Genomic DNA, 20,697 nt, shown 5'->3' with positions numbered 1-20,697 from the left:
TTTTTTTTTTTTTTTTTTTTTTTTTTTTTTTTTTTTTTTTTTTTTTTTTTTTTTTTTTTTTCTTAAAGATAAAAGCTATTTTGACTTTTCTAAAGTGTCCTTTTTTTTTTATTATAATATTTATTTGTGATTTTTTTTTATCTTTAATTTTGTCGTGACATGATATACTTTATAATATAGCATAATTTATGTAACATAATATCTGACATCATAACAAAAACATAACATCGCATACATCAAGCGACCATAAATTCAAGACACGTGTAGGAGCCACATCGTTCGAACAACAATCAAGTCACCCAACAGTAAAGCCTCTAACTTATTTTGTTGAGAATATAAAAAAGGATTCATCATTTCAATGTATAGTTACGTCCACTCAAAAAATCTCATCTCATTGATATCGACCGAAAATATTAGAATCAACATACACAAACACTTGACGACCAGCTGCATCCATCTCGTCAAAATCCATTGCACATATTGAATTCAACAGATATTTATAGTCAAAGTGATGTATTCGTCAAAAAAAAAAAAAGGATGAGATAGGAATTTATTAAAATTGTAGACGAAGTATTTCATATTACCAAAAAGCATGGGAAGAACGTCTATTTTCCTAGATTATGAAAAACTTAAAAAATTCTTATGAAAATTAATGTCTACTTTTTAGTAAAGCTTATAAAAAAAACTTTAAAATAAGTATCTTTTACCATGTTATACAAAAACGTTTTAACCCCGTTTATATTCAAGTTTTATCCAACATTATCAAGAACGTTGGAAAAATGTCTAATTTTTCTTAAGGTTATCTAAATTTCATGTTTAGGATTCTGATCAAGATTTGAAATTTGGATTAGCCACCTTCTAATGGTCTCGACAATCTCCTGCGACATGGTCACGTTACTTACTTCTTGCTTTTAAGGGTGAAGACTATTCTCACAAACCAACATGAGTCCTTTTATCATGCTTCGTCCTCACTCAAAAGCATTCTAGGAAAATTCTCAAGAGGTCATCCAACATAGAATTTCCTATGATTGTGCACGTTATTGGTATAGGTAGGAACGTTCATTTCTTTTAAGTCTTTCTTAATCATCCTTTTCTCAAGATCTCTCTCATTCAAATGTGGTCACTGTTCATGCATACACCCCTCCTTTACGTGAGGATTCTCTCTTTCTATTATCACAGCAGCAATAGAAAATCTTACTCCCACGAACTTTGGCCATTCACTTTTTCCTATTCAAAATATATCTCGGTGCTAAATTTGCTAATACACATAATTCTACACAAAACATAGAATCCAACAAACAACCACAAAATCATAGTTCTAAAATTTCAAAATAAGCATAAATTTTATAAAAACATAGAAAATAAACTAAAAAACTTACATTAATATAAATTTGAAATAAAGAGACTAAATCATTATACGATAAAGTTCATAAACTAAATCGTTACTTATCGAATACATTTGAGTAAGTGATAGGAAGAACATACTAAGAGGACACAAATCAGACATTTTGTTGAATGTTTTGGTTTGTTATACGTAGATGCTTAGCTTACAATTTCGAGTTGATGGAATTGGTTAGTTGAATACTTTGTTCTTATTCTTAAATTTATTTTATTTTCAAAGTCATATTTTTTTTTAAAGATTTTGTTCTTTTCTCGGGATTTGGATCATATTAATTTATTTATTATAAACGTTAAAATGCATGTTGATTTTTCTTTTTAATGTGTAACAACCCAAAATTTTCTACTTAATTTAAGGTCGCTATTGTATACGTACCATAAACATTGAATGCGGAAGACTTCATTTAAATTCCATAAAACATAACCTTTAACTTAAAACACAACCATGGACTTATGTGTTTCGAAAACATCTTTAAAACGACACAACGAAAGACCCGAAATAAAATAAATAAGCGTTTAAGTTTAAAACATCCTATTCTATCCTAAGTCTAAGAAAATAAATACCACTATCCTAAGCATGTGTCATGATCTCGAGTTGCGATGCCATCGTCAGCCGTACAGGAATGTCTTGCCTTAACCTGAAAAATGTAATAGCACATGGCTTGAGTATTTAAAAAAATACTCAGTAAGTAACCCCACTATTGGGGTTAAATACAACAATCACATGCAATGAAATGATGGGACCTATCTTTCGTTTCGTTTCGTTTCGTTTTTCCTACGGTGCTGTTCTAACGGGTAATTGTGGACGTGTAACATATACTCTACACACAGCCCATACGTGCGAGTATGGGCTCACCAGCTAGTTCGCACACCACTGGGCCACTGTCCTTATCCGGTGGGCATACTCTGGGAGCCCCTTATGCTGGGACCCGTTAAAACTAGAACCGTCACGGCAGCGCTATGCAATGTATAACGATCGTTGTCCTGCCATTGGATGTACGCGTCCATACCCTCGTGATGAGATGGGGGTATCCCCCAGATGCATGAACACACATAATGCATGAAGTCCCCCTATTTCTACATTATCTTTAATGACCATAACCCCCTGTCACGTTCCAGGCTTCATGTCATTCTCATTTTCATTTCACATTTCATATACATTTCTATCGGGGTTATGGTTCCAGATAGTTTACCGTGTTTCATGTCATACAATTCATGCTGTTCACATTCACATATTTCATACAAGCATGCCATAATCATTCAAGGACCTCATATCATTACATGCATTACACATCACATCAGACTAAAAGCATACATAGCATACATTCATATTCACATAACTACGTACTTAAGCACAATAATCTAGCATACAATGTATCATATGATAAACAAGTCATAACGTAAACACTTCATAGTCATATCGTTCTCTAACTTACCATAGTCTTAACGTTCTTATACCTATCACAGACATATCATTACGTAACGTACCTTAGTCATATCGTCACAAGAACATACCATAACGCTATCGTTCTATCAATCTATCACAAACATATCCCTTTCTACCCATAACCTAACCGTATTCTTTCATCAATCTCTTCTATCCATAGCACTTCGGTATGTAACCTAACCTTAACGTTTCATGAACTTATCTTACTCCTATCGTTACATTTCGTTTTGTGCATCCTTCTCGTATCCTATCTCAAACATATCCTTGAGCACATTGTACCATAATTATTATCATACAAACCACATATTATAACATAACATAACATATAGGAAGCATATCGATCCACAGACAATTCACACATCAATATATATGACACGTGCAGAACCACAGGGCACGTGCCAACATCAAATATAACAATGCGGATAATAAGGTCACTTACCTGGCTAGCTTAAGTCGTAGTCACGAATATATCTTTAATGAAAGTTCGATTCCGTCCTTTGAAATTCAGGTCAACCTATATGAGCCCATGACATTAGTTTCAAGTTGGAACTCTACAACATTATTTCTCTAATTTACATTGGTCATCCTAAAATTATGATATTTATTGTCAGACAAAATTTAATGGACTTGATTGCCCTCTAATATTTACTATTTTATTGCTAAATTATATTCAACAAATCTTTCTTCCATCCCCTCCCGGTAATTATTTTCATATGAAAATAGATTTTCAATTGTGTAAACAGATATTATTGGCCAATATTAAGTCGATTGTTTGCTTCAAGTTTATAGGTCTGTCTGGCTATTATCTTCAAGTTTATAGATCTGTCGACTAAAATTTTATTGAATCTAATCTTATTTTCTAACTTAAAATGCTAACAAAAATCTAATCAATTGGATATGGGATCTGATAATTACTAGGATCGGGTAAAATATATAAGAAATTTTATTCCAAATTAATTTCTTATAACCATAACTAGTAAGGAATAAGAAATCTGAGATAGAATTTTCCCGTAATAACAGACAAAAATAATGTTGAAAGCCATTTTACTTCTCAAATCTGACCATGTTGTTTTTCTGTTCTTTCTGCCTTCCCTCTGGCGTAAGGATGGGTTGGGGAGAGATAATCGTGAGAAGGGATGAGAGGTTAGTGGAGAGAAATGGGGAAAGCTTGTTTTTTTTTTTCTAATTTATTTATTTATTTATTTCTTATTATTATTATTTTAACAATTTTTATAATTATTTTTATTTATTTTTGGGCTATTAGATAATGTATCACTCAAACATAAAAGAATGCATCATTTCAATGTATAGATCAATTGCATATATTGATATATCCGGCACAGTCACATCTCATCTCGTCAATATCAATGGTATTTATCGAAATCAACACACTTACCGTAGAAAAGATACATCCCATAAAAAAAAATGTAAAATAGGACTTTCGTAAAAATGTATATAAATGAAGAGAATACAAAATAATTTCTTTCGTATCTTCGTACATACATGCATAGCATCGAAAGAACGTGTGCTCTTTATCTAAGAATATCGAACCCTTCCTAATATCATAAAAAATCTTTGAAACAAACTTTTGATTTTTGGAAAACAATTTTGATTAAGTTGAAAAGTGGAGAGTTGGCATCCACATGAGGTCCTTCACTTTATTTTATCATTTCACTTGAAGGGCTCATGACAGTTGGATACACTCTCGACGCCTCAAGGCCGGCATTTAGACGGATCCGACTTGGGTCTAATATGCTAGGACTCTTTTCTTCTCGTTTTAATGGAAATGTTTAGGATCTTTTTCTTGCTTGACGGTCTGGTGGCAGAAGTAAGGTTAAAAAGGACAACAACAAACCTATTGATGAGATGAAAAGACATTAATCGAGTATCGAAAAGTTCATTTATCATTTTAACTTCTTTGTTAATGGTTTGAAAATTATACCAAAACCAAAGGGTTAAGCAAAATATCCTAACATCCAAAAACTAACACGAAATCTCAAACGAGTCATCGAAAGCACACGATGAAAAAGTACTATCGTCAATATTTTCAATTTCATAATAAGGAAAGTTAAATACGGATCAATTTGTCACTTCCTCTAACGAAAAGAAAAAACGCGTCTAAAATAATTTTTTCGGTCATTTTTTTATCGTTTTTCAAATTGGCATTGTCGACAAGTTCTGAAAAAACTCCTTTATCGTTTCGATCTCTTTTGTCTAGTGCTCGGAGATTATCAAACCTAAAACCTAGAATATAAAAAGGAGAAAAATGATGAGTTATGGTCAATATTTTTCAATTTCACGGCGGAAATGTTAAACATAGATAAATTGCAAAGAAAAAAAACGCATCTGAGAAGATTTCCCTCAGGCTAGACCCGTTAGTGTTTTAAATTTATTTTTTCAACTTTTGAATTTTCGAAGCTTTAAAAGCATTTTCAAATATTTACATTACGTAACATTTTCATATCAAAGTCGATACGTGAAATAGTGTTGTAATGACCTGGTTCATAATTTTACCTAATTTTCGTGGAATTAATGCAATGAATTAGCTCACTAAGTTTAACCTACATTATTAATATCGGTACTTAAATACTCCCTTATTAGTACTTTCATATACGTTATTTATCTATTTATTTATTTATATATATATATTTATCCAATTTTAGGGACTAAAACAACAATGTCATTATGATCGACTTCAACCCGAACTCGAAAAGGATTTAAAGTCAAATCTTTTGGACTCCTAAATCGAATCTTTTGTGCTTTGACAAGAGGATTCTCCTTTTCTATTATCTCGGCAACGACAGAGAATTCTACTCCCACAAGCTCTAGCCATACTTTTTTTTCCTATTTAAAACACATATTCCGGGACACATTACTTATAAGTAAGAATTCATAGAGATACTTGGTTCTATTTAAAATGAATTATAAATCATTTTAAAAATATCATTAAATTATAAACTAACAATTATGACATGATGACGAGAAAATGAAAAAACCACTAGAATTTAATGAAAAACTATGTGCATTACAAAATTCTATTCAAAAAATGCGAAAGTTAAATTTATAATTGGTATAGTGAAGATCATAGAAATCTAAGGAAAGGTAATAAAATCATCCAAGCATAAATTTCAAAAATATAAAATTTGGAAAAAAAAGAACCCGAAGCTAAAAGTTGTAAGCTAGGAAGATTTCAAACAAACTATAATAAAGAGACTTAAATCGTTACAGATATGAAATTAAAAAAACGAAATCGTTATATAAAAAAATTGTATCAACTAAGTCGTCGTTAATCGAACAGTTTTGAAATTCCAATTTGTAAAAAATAATGCTCGATAGTTTTGAAATCACACATTTTGTCGAATAGTTGTTGAATTTGTGGGGTCAAATGGTTTTGTCTCCTATGGTGCAACGTTTCAGAACCACTGCTAGTAGATATTGTCCTCTTTAGACTTTCCCTTTCGAGCTTCCCCTCAAAATTTTAAAACGCGTCTGTTACGGGCAAGTTTCCACACCCTTGTAAATGGTGGTTTGTTCTCCTCCCCAACCAAGGACATCACATCCAGCTTTTATTCCTAAATTTGTTTTAGTTTGAAATTATTTATTATAAACATAAACATACATATATGTTTATTTTCCTTTTATACATGTATCGCTTCAGTCTACATGTGACAATCGAAAATTAGAAAAATAAAATAAATAACGTTTATGACTACTTTTATTTAAAATAGATTTTTCAAACATTTAAAACCATGGTATCATTTATAAACTATTTTAAATGAATTTTTCTGCACATATTACACATCCTAGATGCAATGACGGTCTTATTTTCAATGGAAAAATAGGGACATAGAGAGTATCAATTAGATCAACAAACACAAAAATACGATAGCTCACATCCAATATAATACCGTATGAAGGGATACATCCAATCACAAAAGAGTAAATTATGAATTTACTAATAAAAAAACTTTTTAACCATGCTTATCTTCAACTTTTTATCAAAGATTATTAAAAACGCTTGAAAAATGTTTTTTTTTAGTTATCAAAAAAATTTGAAAATTATCAACATTTTACAAAAATATATATATATATATATATATATATATATATATCTTCTTAGAACTTTAGAAATATAAATTTCAATATGATTTTTGCAAATTAAAACCTAAAATAGAATAATAACACCTTAGGAGCCAAATTAAAGTATATACTTTAAAATGTTTGAGCTGACTACATATACAAAAGAAAATTTGATCATCTCGCTCATCTCCTCACTAAATAATAAAAAAATTCTCTCTCGGCTTCGCCCTCTCTAAATTCATAAAAATTTTCATTCAAGAGACTCCCACCGAGTCTTGGTCCTGTGTTTGAATCCTAACCACGAAGATACCAACCATTTCATTTATAACTTCTGCAACATGTTTACCTGAAAAACAATTTCTTTTTCTTATTTCCAAAATAAAGAAAAAGAAAACAATATCCCTCAAAGGTTCAAATGCAGCACCAAACTATATCCAAAAAATTATATATATACCAATGCACTGTATATAAATTAAACAACATTTGCCTATATGCTAACACTTCTCTATAGACTCTGATTTTGGCATGTAAGAATATTGTTGTTTCTTACGAGAAAGAATCAGTACAGAAATTCTTACATTTGTGCAACTCTTCTTGTCTGCCGCCGGTCTTTGAAAAGAACATTTGCTGAGAAATTCAAGCGTAGTGGCAGACGTTTTTAATATAATGCTGACAAATTTACTAGAGGCTTCCTCTCATCTGTCATGCAAACGAAAATCTTGAGAAAAGAGAACGAGCAGATCCTGACGAATCACCAGCAGGGCTCGGAGGACCATCGGTCGAGCTGCGATACGCTTGTTGACATTTTTGCATCTGCACAAGCAAATCAACCCAAAATTATTCACCATAGTTGAGCTTTTTTTTTAGTATTACAAGTGGGGATGAGAATTTGAACCTCCACCCTGAAAGGTGTACATGTTAATTATGGTTGGCTTATGCTCGCTTTGACACTACAAGACTAATAAACCGAACCGAGCATGTTGATAATTCGCAAACATAGTTCTATTCCTATTATTTAGTTGATCCATACAAGGCCTAACAATGGTTTTCCTTCTTTCCATGGGTTCTTTGGACTGGCTCTATATGTTTGGCTACAATTAAGAAAGTAGAACACAATATCTACTACGGATTCACAGGATAGAGAAGAGTAGAGAGTGAATATACAACCTCTTCTGGGCTAAACTGGAGGAGCATGGCAACCACAGGTAGCAGAGCTTCTACTTCACCTAATTAAAAATAAATTTGAGGATAAGGAGATGTTCTCAGGATATAAAATAAAGCACAGCCTAATATTACTCAATCTTTAAACCAATAAATTGAAACGAGGACGTTAATTGAAAACGATTGGCTTTATCAAAGTAGGACCCTAGAAAAACTTCTACTATACCGGTTTCGAGGAGCTTCAAGATGACATTCTTCAGATACGTCATGTCAACACCCTCCCTCTTCTGTGATCTTTCCATATCACGAAGCTCAGCCTTCAGCATTGCTTGCTGCACCCATGAGATAATGTTAAAATTTCACACCAAAAATGTTGGTAGTTGATCTACTATGGTATGACTTCACATATCAGGCCGAACATGGCTTTCTTAAATAAAAATAGATTAAGAACTTAAAAGGTTTTAACATCTTGGAAATTGGCTCCATTGGAACTTAATTTTACCTGTTGGCTATGCAGACGATTCTCACGTTCGAGCTCCTCAAGTTCTTCCTATAAATTGCAGAATTGTTAGACTCTGCCATCTAGAACGTGAAATACATATCACAATCAGTGAATCATACTTGAAGAGCTAAAATATGCCGCTGTGATTGGGCTAGTTGCTCTTCTCTCTGAGCCTGCTGCCTTGCTAAAATCTGAATAAAAAATGAAAACGGGAAACTATCACAAACAGGTTCTAGATGTTTTAGATCAAGCTGCCAGCACAGTAAAACATCAAGAAGATTATTGTTTTTTATTATTATTATTATTATTTATTAAAAAAATAATAATACATAAATAAAGGAGATAGACTTCAGAATAAGATGTTAACTTTCATCTCTAACATTGTTTTGAGATCCCACATGGGTTGGAGAGTGAAACGAAACATTCTTTATAAGGGTGTGGAAATCTCTCCCTAGTATACGCGTTTTAAAAACCTTGAGGGAAAGCCCGAAAGGGAAAGCCCAAAGAGAATAATATCTACTAGCGGTGGGCTTGGGCCGTTACAAATGGTGTCAGAGCCAGACACCGGGCAATGTACCAACGAAGAGGTTGAGCCCAGTAGGGGAGTGGACATAAGGCAATGTGCCAGCAAGGACGCTGGGCCCCGAAGGGGATAGATTGTGAAATCCCACATGGGTTGGAGAGGGGAACGAAACATTCTTTATAAGGACGTGGAAACCTCTCCCTAACAAACGCGTTTTAAAAACCGTGAGGGGAAGCCCAAAAGGAAAAGCCCACACCCTTATAAAGGGTGTTTTGTTCTCCTCCCCAACCAGTGTAGAACATCACAATAATTGTAACGACCCAGGCCCACCGCTAGGAAAAGCCAAAGAGGACAATATCTGCTAGCGGTGGATCTGGGCTGTTACAATTATTGTTAACATGTCGTAGAAAAAGGTGACTAGATTTGATAATCAAACCATGCAAACTAATTTTTTTCTTATTCATGAGATTGGAGAGCCGAATCTCTAATTTTTTAGAAACAACAAAAAAAGATATTAAAAACAACTATAAGTTGCAAGCAACACGTTTTTATGAGAAAGAATGTTGTACATACCAGAATCTGTTGTTCTGCATTGGAGGCACTCAAATTTGACGAGTCCTGTTTTTGAGTGACTGATACCAGTAGAAGAAAAAGAACGTTAGGATGCCAATGGTCTGTTCTAGTCTATTGTCCAAGTTCATTCAGTTCTAATAGTATCAAATGCAAGCAGCAAATGAATAGGGAAACAAAAAAGTTTTCCTACCTGCAGTATTACCAACTTGACCTGCCTGAACGATGATACAACAGATGGATCAGTAATGAGTAAAGAAAACACTAGATAAAAAGTTTTCAAGGAATTGCAACCAAAAGGAGTAGAAATTAAACATACGGGAGGTTTTGATTCCAAAGATCGTCGAAGATTCTTGTTATCATCTAAAAGCCTAGAAATTTCTGTATCCTTTTCCTCGATCATTCTATCAGCAAGATCACGGAATGAATTATGCTCTTCCTACAGATTACACAACAAAGTAAAATCTTGAGGATAAATTATTTTAGCACAAGGCACAAAACAAGAGAAGAAAAAATATATATATATACTTGCCTTCAATCTTTTGTACCCTTGTTTCAGCTCCTCAAATTCCTTTTCTACATCTTGCCTAGAGGATTCTTCAAACTGAGATTTCAGTGCTTCACATCTAACTGCTCATAAGATATTGTAGAAAATTATATTCTTTGCAACAACTTATCTATCGCTCTGTAAAGAAAAAGGCAAGAATCACTATTTCATTCAAACTACAGATATTACTTCGCCATGATTCCTCCAAGTTTTGGAGGCTTTGTTCCCAAGCTTCCTTTTCAGAATGAAGGTGCAAATTAGCAGATTCAAGCCTCTTTTCTAGGCTCTTAATATTTTGCTCAGCGTCATTGAGGGTTGAATCTCTGTCAGAGGTGAAAATAAGAAGTTATCCTTAAAAAGAATACTGCCAATTACTCAATTCATAAAAGGGGAAATGATTTATAGAACTTCAGGAGGAAAATTCTTAAGGAAATAAAGAATGGAACCATTTGCAAACACAACTAACTAGCCACTTTGGCTACTAGACCTCACAGTGGTTAAGCAAAACATAAATCTAACGGCCATTAGATATCTAAATTAAATGTAATGACAAAACATGGCCATGATAAGAAAACATTGTTTGCCTGCCAAGGAATCTTTTTCACCTAAAACTACCATGGAATGTTCATGATTTTTTATGCAAAAAACGGACTTTTATTGAAAAACATATGAAAGAAATTGGATCACACTCCATAACATTCACACGTTCCATTTAACTAATCTATAATTCTAGGTTTTAACAAACAAATAAGATCCGAAGAGAATTATTCTATAAACGACCCTATTTTTTTATCCTAAAATAAAGTCGCCACCACGTACATGACATGGTTCTAAATGTAGAAACCTTCGTTTAAAAGTAGTTCATAAATGATGTCATAGACTTAAACATTCAAAATAAAATCCTTAATGCAAAACAACAGAAAATAAATAACGTGAAATTTAAATAAAATAAAGAAAAGAATAAACCAATGCTCTAACCTAAGGGCTACAAAATAGACATAAATGCAGCTGCCCTAACACTAGTTCCATGGTCTTCATCACAACGCCGCCATCATCCATACAGGGGTGTCTTGCCTTTATTTGAAATATAAGAGTAGCATATGGCTTGAGTATTTTAAGAAATATACCGCAAGTAACCTCACTATTGAATTCGAAAAATGCAAATACATGCAAGAGGGTGGAACCTATCCTTTTAACATATCATAGCACGGCCTTAGACTAAGCTGCCAAAGGATATGCTATGATATGTTAAAAGGATAGGTCCCACCATGTTACATGTGTTTGTATTTTCCAACCCCAATAGCGGGGTTACTTTCTGAGTATTTCTTAAAATACTCAAGTCATGTGCTACTTCTACATTTCAAGTAAAAGTAAGGCACCTGTACAGATGACGGCAGCGTCATGACGAAAGTTATGGAACCAGTGTTAGGGTAGCTGCATTTATGTCTATTTTATAGCCCTTAGGTTAGATTATAACATTGTTTTATTCTTTTTCTTTATTTTATTTAAATTTCAAAGTTATTTATTTTCCGTTGTTTTGTTTTAAGGATTTTATTTTGAACAGTTAAGTCCATGGTATTATTTATGAACTATTTTAAAAGAAGGTTTCTGTATGTTACAATCATATCATGCATGTGGTAGCAACTTTATTTTAGTATAAAAAAAAATAGGGTTGTTACACTTGGTATCAGAGCAATACCTCTCCCAATAAGATATGGTTCGGGAGCGAACCAAGGCGAAAGTTAGTGAGCATGTGACACCCGAATAAAGAAGGGATGCATGAATGAATCAATACCACATTCACATGAGAGTGATCCTAAGGATAGGATGACTAAGAAAGGCTTAAAGGAAATGAAAGTTACTACCTATACAAAACAAGTTACACCTTCCTTTTCGGTGGCACAATCATAAGAACTCAATGGTTAAGCTTGTTTTTACTTGGAACAATTCTATGTTGGGTGACCTCCTGGGAATTTACCAAAGATGCATGTGAGTGAGGACAGAACATGCTGGAATGACTTGTGTTGGTCTGTGGAGATAGTTTCCACTCTTAAGAAGCAAGAAGTAGGTAATGTAACTATATCGTAGAGGATGCTGGAAAATGTTGAGGTCATTAAGTGTCAAATCCAAATTTCAAATCCTGATCGTCAGGGCATGGGCATTACAATTATTATCTCCCTCCAGGTAAGTGGGTTTATTGCAAACACAACGAAGAGACGGCAGATGGCATTTTATACCATTCCCTGTTGTCTCATTAGTAATGACGGATGTCCAATACATCTTTTAAGTGCCATTTGTTCCCTCTGTTCAAGTTAAGAATTCCATGCATCAAGTCCTTGATATACACCCAAAAGCGAGGCCACAGTCCAACTAAATTAGGACATCCATATGGGAGTTATGGCTAGAAATAATTAAAGAATCTTCATCTAGGAGTATACGCACACTATGCCTATTATCAGTATCAATTTGTTTACTTTCTCCAACTTTTAAATGAAAAAATCAATATAATTACTCTCTCCATTATAAGTGTCAATTGAAGATATTTTTCGTTATTGCTTTTGGTTAAGGTTGGTGGCTCCCATCTTCACATTATAAGTGTCAATTGAAGATATTTTTCGTTATTTGAATACTTAAGGTATCAATTGGTTTGCCCCGCGATTGAGGCATGCAACTAACGTTATTAATTTCTGAAACATTTTTAAATGCTCCAAACATTCAAATCAACCTCCCAAGGTATAACTACTATTAAAGTTGCAGTTTAAATTTGTAATAACCCTCCCGAAGAAGATGGAAAATTAAAGGCAAGAATCTCGAGTATAAGAATACCTTTCTCTGAGTTCTTTTTCATGATTTGCCAAAGCATTTTTTAGTTCTAGCTGAACCCGATCCTTTTCAGCATATGCCAACGTGATTTCCTTTTCAGCTTCCTATAATGCAAAGTTTGATAAGCGAAGCGAGCTCAGGAATCAACATGGATATTGACATCATGTGTTCACCTTAAGCGCTTCCTCGAGGGCTTTAATCTGGTCAGAGTCCACAGCAGCCTCTAACTCTGCTTCCTTCTTCTGAAGAAGTGCATGAGCACGAACCTTGTATGAAGAAAATTCACTTTTAAGGCGATTCATCTGCAAGAATAAAGAAATGTCATCAAGCCAATTTGATTTCAAGTAGGTGTTGAAGGGACTAAAAGATTACTTAAAAATTCATTTATGGAGGATAAAATTAAAATAAAATAAAAAAAAAAGAGAGAGAGAGAGAGAGAGAATTATTTCTATGGCAGCATCTGAAAACTTTGGTAAAATCCTGGTTCCAGGTTTGTTAGATACCATGAATAGACACATTGCTGATAGATTGATGGACTGCCTCACATCAGATGAATTAACAGAAAGAAAGAAAAAAAAAAAAAAAACTACTTTAAGGGATGAAGCATTAGAAGATTATTCCAGTAAATATTGGAGAACAAGCATTAGAAGATTATTTCAGCCCCGTTAAAAGCATAATACAGAGCTCAAGACACCTAGTGGTTTCCTTCGGAGGATGGTGTGAATTTATCTTTTCTTATTTCTTTTTGGGCTAGCAACTTCTCCATAAGATCTGAAATACTACATATGGGGAAGTCCATCCCATAAACAGAACCTACGAAAAGGCATCAAGAGAAAAAAAAACCAATTTTTTTTGGGGACTTCAGCTTTCCAAATGTGCTTGAGTGGATGGGTGGTAGGAGCACCTAGTAGAAAATTATTTTGTAAATAGAGAAGTAACTAACAGCAAGCAACCCCGTCGAGATAAAATGATTAGCAACCATATCAACGTGGCAGCAGCGTCACTATCTAAACTGTAGTTCAAGGAAGAGCTAACAATTAATCATTCTAGTAACGAAACCAAAAATAAGAATTTTAATACAAACCAATAGCAAAGAAATTATAAATCATAAAGAGTATATAAATATAGTAATATAGGTAGAATCTCAGATAATTTGAGGAACCTAGAAGTCTTCTTCTTGAGCAAGCTCATACTTAGAATAGCAACAAAATTGCGAGCCTCAAACCTTACTGCCCTCTTCCATTATTTCTAGCCGCTGTCCATCAACAATTCCTTCTAATATACTGACCCGTTATCTTCTATACCTATCCCTAAACCAAAATAATCGCCAGCCTCATCATCCAGTTCTGTAACACCTTCTTCAACGACTCCAATTAAGTACCCCATTAGTCAAATCGTAGTACTAATCTACAAAGTGTTCCTTCATACAGCTCCACTTCTCCCAGTTATAAATTATTGTCTTAAGGTTTTCCCCAATAAGAAAAAGAATAAATATATAAGTAAATTGGAATAACTAAATGAAACACAGATTCTGGTGGTTGTTAATACCTCCTCTTTGACAGTCAGTAGTTCAGCATCTCTTGCACTCAACATCCGGGTTTTTGCAGAAACTTCCAATTCCAGCTGACCTGTCCAACAACAACGCAATATTTGTCTGTTTCTTTGCTATATTAGAACCATCAACAAAAGTAAAAAAGAATTCTTCTTATACTCCTCATTTTAGCAGCTTCAATTTCAGCACGTATGCAATTGCTCTCAGCGATCTCTAACTTCATTTTAAGTGCCTCCGAGGCGGCTTGCCATGTCTCCTTTTCTTTCTCCTGCAGCATTATACAACTATGATCCTATGATTACAAACCTGAATTTGGACACAGTTGTAAGAGTTCAATCAAAGAGCCTACATTTTCATTTCTGAGGTGAGCAAGCTCTCCTTTTACAGTTTCCACAGTAGCTCTAAGTCTGGCTGCCTCACCACTTGATGCTGCGTCCATCTCTGCAATCTTTGATTCTTTCTCTGCAACTAATTCCTGGAAAATGTGTTCTTAAAATCTTCATTAACAGGCATATATATATATAGATAGAAATATATTAAGATAACTATTACAAACTCAGTTGTAAAAGTTTATAATAGTATAAAGAAAAGGAGAATTATATTGCAACCAGAAATCAACTCTTCTCCTCTTACATTGAAAGCATACTTGATAATAACTGTAATTGTGACAACAAAACTTTATGTCTAATCTATTAATTGAAAGTACAGTTAACACATGGAATAATAAATGTTTTTTTTTTTTTTTTAAACTTCTACTCACACCTTAAAAGCATACTATAAAATCACAATCTTTATGAAAACACCACAGCATAATACTCGGATCTTTACAGATAAGCACCATATACAAATGGAATTTACTATCTTTTAGCACTTTTCTGGAGTAAACCATCCCCACCTTTTTGTAATTATAACATTACTTACCTCGATGCTCATTGTTAAAAAAAATTATTACTACAAATCGTTAGGATCTTTTATTCTTTGTAATCATTTCACCTTACCAATGAAATGCTGTAATCAATTCACCATATCAATAAAATGTTCATTTTTCAAATAAGAAAAACACCACAGCACTCCAAAAGCCTTCAAAACTTGTACCAGTAAAATGAGCTAAACAAAAAGCCTCCAAAAGCCTCTTTGGAGTCCTCTGTCAAAGTATTCAACTCAAGACATCTTCTACCGAAACAAATAAGAAAGATGGACCTATGCCATAGACCTCTATAAAGTTAGAATTTTCTTACCATTTACAGAAAGGCAATTATAAATCCACTAAATCCATGTGGGCACCACAACCCTTATTTTTTAACACCATCACAATAATATCCCGAAATAAAAAATCTCAATCCATTTATCACAAGCCTCCTTCTCCAGGCCCAATTTAAGAAATCAACCTGCCCTTCTCTTCCTCCTCCAATCATCCGCTACTTAGCAATCAAAATGGAATCTAAAGATTATTGCATATTTTGCATTAACTAACTGGAGTGTGGTGCCTGAAATGTAAACTACAATTTGAATTAACTCATACCTGTAGGGAAGAAATAGTTTCTGTAGCTTTATTTCTATCAGATAAAGCATCAGAAAGTTGCATTTGGAAGCTCTCCAAGCTCTGGATGAAAACAAAAAACACAGATGATGATCGGAAGGATAATAGGAGGTATAGAGAAAACATGAATGACAAACATGCCTCACCTTCTGATGTTTTGCAGAAAGGTCAGCTAGTGAAGCTTGCCTTTTATCCTCAGCAGCTTGAAGCATATTCTTCATGTCTTCCAACATCTGAAGCACGCAGAGGGAAACACACCATTGTCAAAATAAACATTTCAAAAGCCCTCCAATTATATCGAAGTAGAGGTAGCAATGACATTTTGGTATTTGATGAATTCATAAACAAGAAGATGAAGTAGAATAATAATAAAGAAAAAACAGTAATTATGAATTTTCAATCAAATACTTAGCATCTTCTTTTTCATAGGATGCATATGCCTTCTAATCAGCCTTTCATTTATTATGATTTCACTTTTAAATTATGAGCTAAAGTACTATTAAAACTTAATGTCCGTTAGATAACTTCAAAAGATGTGAATTTACTAACTAGTTGGGACAGTTTTGGTGGCGTTCCAAGAAAAAGGCACATAGTCTCGGAGATGTGTCCTTTTTGCAATGTGTTGGGCCATTTACTTAGAAAGGAATGAGCATATATGGTAGAACATATTTGATGATCAGGAAATGCTTGGGATGAAGTAGAAAGGAATGAGCATATATGGTAGAACATATTTGATGATCAGGAAATGCTTGGGATGAAGTTTTCATTATTTCCTTTTCTACATTCAGATAAGGTGAATCGAAAAATATTTAAATTTTGGCATAACCATTGCCTCTAAATCTATTGTTACAATTGCTCGATGCAAAGTTATTTTAATCTAAGTTTTACATTGGACAACCTAACTCATGAATGAATCTCAATGACAATGATAATAAAAATGTTGTTCATAACTGGTTTTTGAAAATTCAATTTATTTTTCCACACAACACCAAAAACGGTTATCTGATTCTCAGACATCTTATTCCTAGGCATCTAAAACAAAACCTCCAACCAAACAATCCCTAAAGGGTTTCATTTACCCCTGGGCATAAAATTAGTATACCATTGACCACCATTCAGTTCTTCTTATGAGAAATTGATACATACAATAAAGATATGGTCAAGTGTTAAAAAGATTTAGTATCTTCCTTATACAGCAGAAGTGATGTCAGAAAGCTTCTCAATATAAAGCAGAATCTAATACCTGGTCCTTCTCCGCAAGGGACTGCTGCAATGCCTCAATTGCACTTTCTTTAGGCTGCAATGAGTGTCGCAATTCTTCTATGTTGTCTCGAAGCCTGTTCATGAGTGATGTTGTCCCACACATGGAAAAGAATTACAAAGCATAATACATTTAACTTCCAAAAATTATTGGACTAATAAAATTGGCTCAACAGATAAAGTCAGTGACACCTGGTTCTTATAGAAAATTGGTGCCAATTCTAGAAAAGTTCTGCCCACACTCACTTTATGACTATATCATACTAAATTTAGAAGTAAATTCTAATTTTCTGCCAATATGTATTTGAAGGATCTGAGCACGTTTTCACAATTGAACTCCAAATAGATTATTGATATAGAGACAACAGTCGGGATTCTGACTGAAAGATAGATGGAAAGCATAACGGAAACATGAATAATTAAAAAAAATCATATAGTATCTCATGAAAATAGATCAACTAGCAAAATAATTGGAATAAAGAATCAAAATTTCCCACCCTTCATCATGCAAACAGACACTCAGCCATGAACGGAGAAAGATACTATTTAACATGGTAGTTTTTAAATTCAATCCACGAAGAAAGAAAATTTGTTGAGATTTTACTTATTGTTTGCACTCCTTAATTGTTGTCTCTCTGCATCTATTGCTTTCAATGCTTCATTGGCTTGTTGCCGAGTGCGTTCTATTTCTTGTTGAAGTGCAGTCTGCTGGGATGTTGCACGCTCTGCTCTTTCATTAACATCACGAAATCGAGCCTCAAGTTCATCTTTTTCCTGCAATGTTTAATCAAACCATCAAAACAAACAAGGTGAGCTCTCGCAAAGTGTACACACATGTATGCCATATAAATACATCTTCCTTTCCCCTCCAACCAAGAGAAGAAGGAAGAAGATTGGATGCCACATAACTAAGAAACATTTGCAAGAACCCTTTCCTTTACACTCAAAGTTATTGTTTACTATTCACACATAACAGCAACATAACGAAGTTATTCTTCAGTTTAAAGAAAAGGACATGAGACACGTGTAACGACCTCTTATGACAAAGTTGTAAGATAGATTAAGAATACAACACTTCAGCTTAAACAAATTCTTTGGCCAAAATTATTGTTTTTCTTGCTATATTTCGGTGTAAATGCACTGTTTTTATAGATCATGTTCTCTCACCTCTCTTTTGACCAATTGGAGAAATCTTTTGTAACTCTTTTGGTTTGGGCATCACCCTTCTTTGGTAAATTACACACATCAATGAAATTGTCTTATAATCAAAAAAATAATAACAATAAATGAATAAATAAATCTTGGGCCTGACATAAAGCAACAGTTTCCACCAAAACAGATATAATAAATTGATTTGTTCAAGAAGAAAATTATAGAATATAGATCATGATTTCTACTCACAAAAAGAAATTCCACATTCTAACACAAATCCACTAGATCTTTAATATCCTTTGTTCTCGTTACACTATTGTTTCCATTTGGTTTGGAAAACAGTATTTTGATGAAGAGTCCATCCAATTTGAGGATTTGATCACATCATTGAAGATCGATGTGAAAGATCCTGTGTCAATGGGGAGTTTTTTGGTTCGGAAAACAATATGGATAGCAGATACAACAGGGTACAATTTAATAAGCACAAGGAATACAGCAAACACCTTTTGGATATCTTGAATACGCTGTTTAGCTCGTTTGTGTAGCCTGCTAAATTTTGAGTCCAGGTCAGAATATTTCTCATCACGTTCTTTTATTTCTTGCTCCAACTTCTGTTGAGCTACATAAAGAAAAATTTCTCTGTAATAAAATTAACGCAAAAAAAAAAAGTTCTCACTTTCGAAAACTATAAAACAAAACAAGCAATTACGATTTACAACCTTCCATTTGACCCTTTTTTCCTTCCAAACAGTAACAATTCTCGAAAATTGAACTGATTCTCGAAATAGATAAAGCCTTCTACTTACGAGGTTTCAAAAGAAAAAAATGACACAGCAGATTAAGTGTGGTCAAAGTAGAAATTTTTTTGAACTCCTCATCACTTCTATAAACAAACCAAACCCTTCTAATCATAAGTTCATAACAAAAGATGTAGATCACGGAAGACCAAAAAGATCTGACCTTCGATAAGCTTTGCAGAAAGTTCATTAACTTTTGCATCTGCTTCTGAGTGGGCTTCTTGGAGATGCTGCAGAGCTTGCTCAGCTGCACCTCGTGTCTGCTTTTCCTCCGAAAGTTCTTTACTCAAAGACTCAATTCTTTGTTGAAGTTCTTTCAAAGCAACGCTTTCTCCATCTCTCGAACCAATTTCTTCTTCTCGTTCCGGTACATTCTCAATATTGTGCAGATTTTTCATGCTTTCCAACTGAGACTTTAAGTATTCATTTTGAGATTTCATGTCGATAACCAATTGAACAAGCTCGTCATGATCATCGAAGCATTTGTCGCCATCAGCAAATCTATCTTCCACTACAACACGGCCATTTCCCTGATGGTTCACTCCGGATTTCAGCCCCTCAGGCATTGTCCCCTCTTCCACTCGACTTTCCGGAGTTTCATAAACATCACCTTCCTCCAAAGACATTGTTCCACTACTTAATTTCAGCGGTGAGACCACATCAGAAACAACTCCGTAAGATCTGAATCGAAGGTCAATTAATTGAATTGAAACGCTTTGCACAATTATTCACTCTAGCAGTTTCGTGTTTTCTTATCTGAATCACTGAAATCTTGAACGAAATTCAGATCCTACCTCGTTGCCACACTCGGAAGGCTTCCAAAAGACAACGTCAGACAGAGATCTTTGAATCACAGCGCGTAAATGGAGAATCAATGACCTCGAATCAATAAAGAACGAAAGAAATGACAGCCAAAGATCTACCACAAACGAGACAGGAAGAGAATATTGAGATCGGCGGCAACGATATTGCTATCGAAGAATCTGAGAAGTTAGTAGAAAAAAAATCAGTTGTTCACCACTATTGAAGAATCGGAAACGACCGACGGGCGTCAGCTGAAACGGAATTCTACGGGTTGATCATGCCTCTTGCAGTGAACTTCCCTCCATCTATATTTATACTCACGTGCATTTCACGTGATCATTTTCCAAGCTTTTTCAATTTCACGTTTAATTTCCCCATTTTTTTATAAATCAAATTAAGAAGCTGTACAAATCCAAATAAATTAAATCCTTATTACTAATTAGTAATTATTTTAAAGAAATTTTAAAAAAAAAATCACAATTTCTAGGGGAATTTACGTGTAAAATCCTTTAATTCTGTCATTTTCTATAATCCCAAGCTC

The 20,697-nt window shown here is 33.9% G+C and overlaps 1 protein-coding gene across 3 annotated transcripts; it reads right to left on the bottom strand.

The window, feature by feature from the left end:
* Window positions 1-7,036: 7,036 nt before the first annotated feature.
* Window positions 7,037-20,444, bottom strand: LOC111431075 (protein GRIP-like). Of its 3 annotated transcripts, none has more exons than XR_002708433.1 (22): window positions 19,516-20,444; window positions 19,059-19,174; window positions 18,008-18,177; window positions 17,387-17,480; window positions 16,290-16,376; window positions 16,126-16,206; window positions 14,953-15,078; window positions 14,763-14,871; window positions 14,600-14,679; window positions 13,225-13,353; window positions 13,055-13,155; window positions 10,418-10,551; window positions 10,214-10,311; window positions 10,001-10,120; window positions 9,875-9,899; window positions 9,685-9,743; window positions 8,708-8,779; window positions 8,589-8,636; window positions 8,313-8,418; window positions 8,093-8,151; window positions 7,504-7,738; window positions 7,037-7,271 (listed from the first exon to the last, which is right to left on the bottom strand). XR_002708433.1 is itself a non-coding variant. In XM_023067586.1 (22 exons), exons 2-22 carry the CDS (start codon window positions 19,976-19,978, stop codon window positions 7,628-7,630), a joined length of 2,388 nt encoding a protein of 795 aa, XP_022923354.1. In that variant the 5' UTR covers window positions 19,979-20,033; window positions 20,147-20,444; the 3' UTR covers window positions 7,332-7,627. The 3 variants fall into 3 exon arrangements, 2 of the variants coding, with proteins under 2 accessions (XP_022923354.1, XP_022923353.1); XM_023067586.1 differs by lacking the exon at window positions 7,037-7,271 and having other exon boundaries at window positions 7,332-7,738; window positions 19,516-20,033; window positions 20,147-20,444; XM_023067585.1 differs by lacking the exon at window positions 7,037-7,271 and having other exon boundaries at window positions 7,332-7,738.
* Between the last annotated feature and the right edge of the window lie 253 nt (window positions 20,445-20,697).

This window comes from Cucurbita moschata, unplaced genomic scaffold, assembly GCF_002738365.1.
Source record: "Cucurbita moschata cultivar Rifu unplaced genomic scaffold, Cmos_1.0 Cmo_Scf00035, whole genome shotgun sequence".
Taxonomy (NCBI): Eukaryota; Viridiplantae; Streptophyta; class Magnoliopsida; order Cucurbitales; family Cucurbitaceae; genus Cucurbita; species Cucurbita moschata.
Note: the sequence above shows the minus strand (reverse complement) of the source record. Positions and strands in the feature narration are given on the sequence as shown.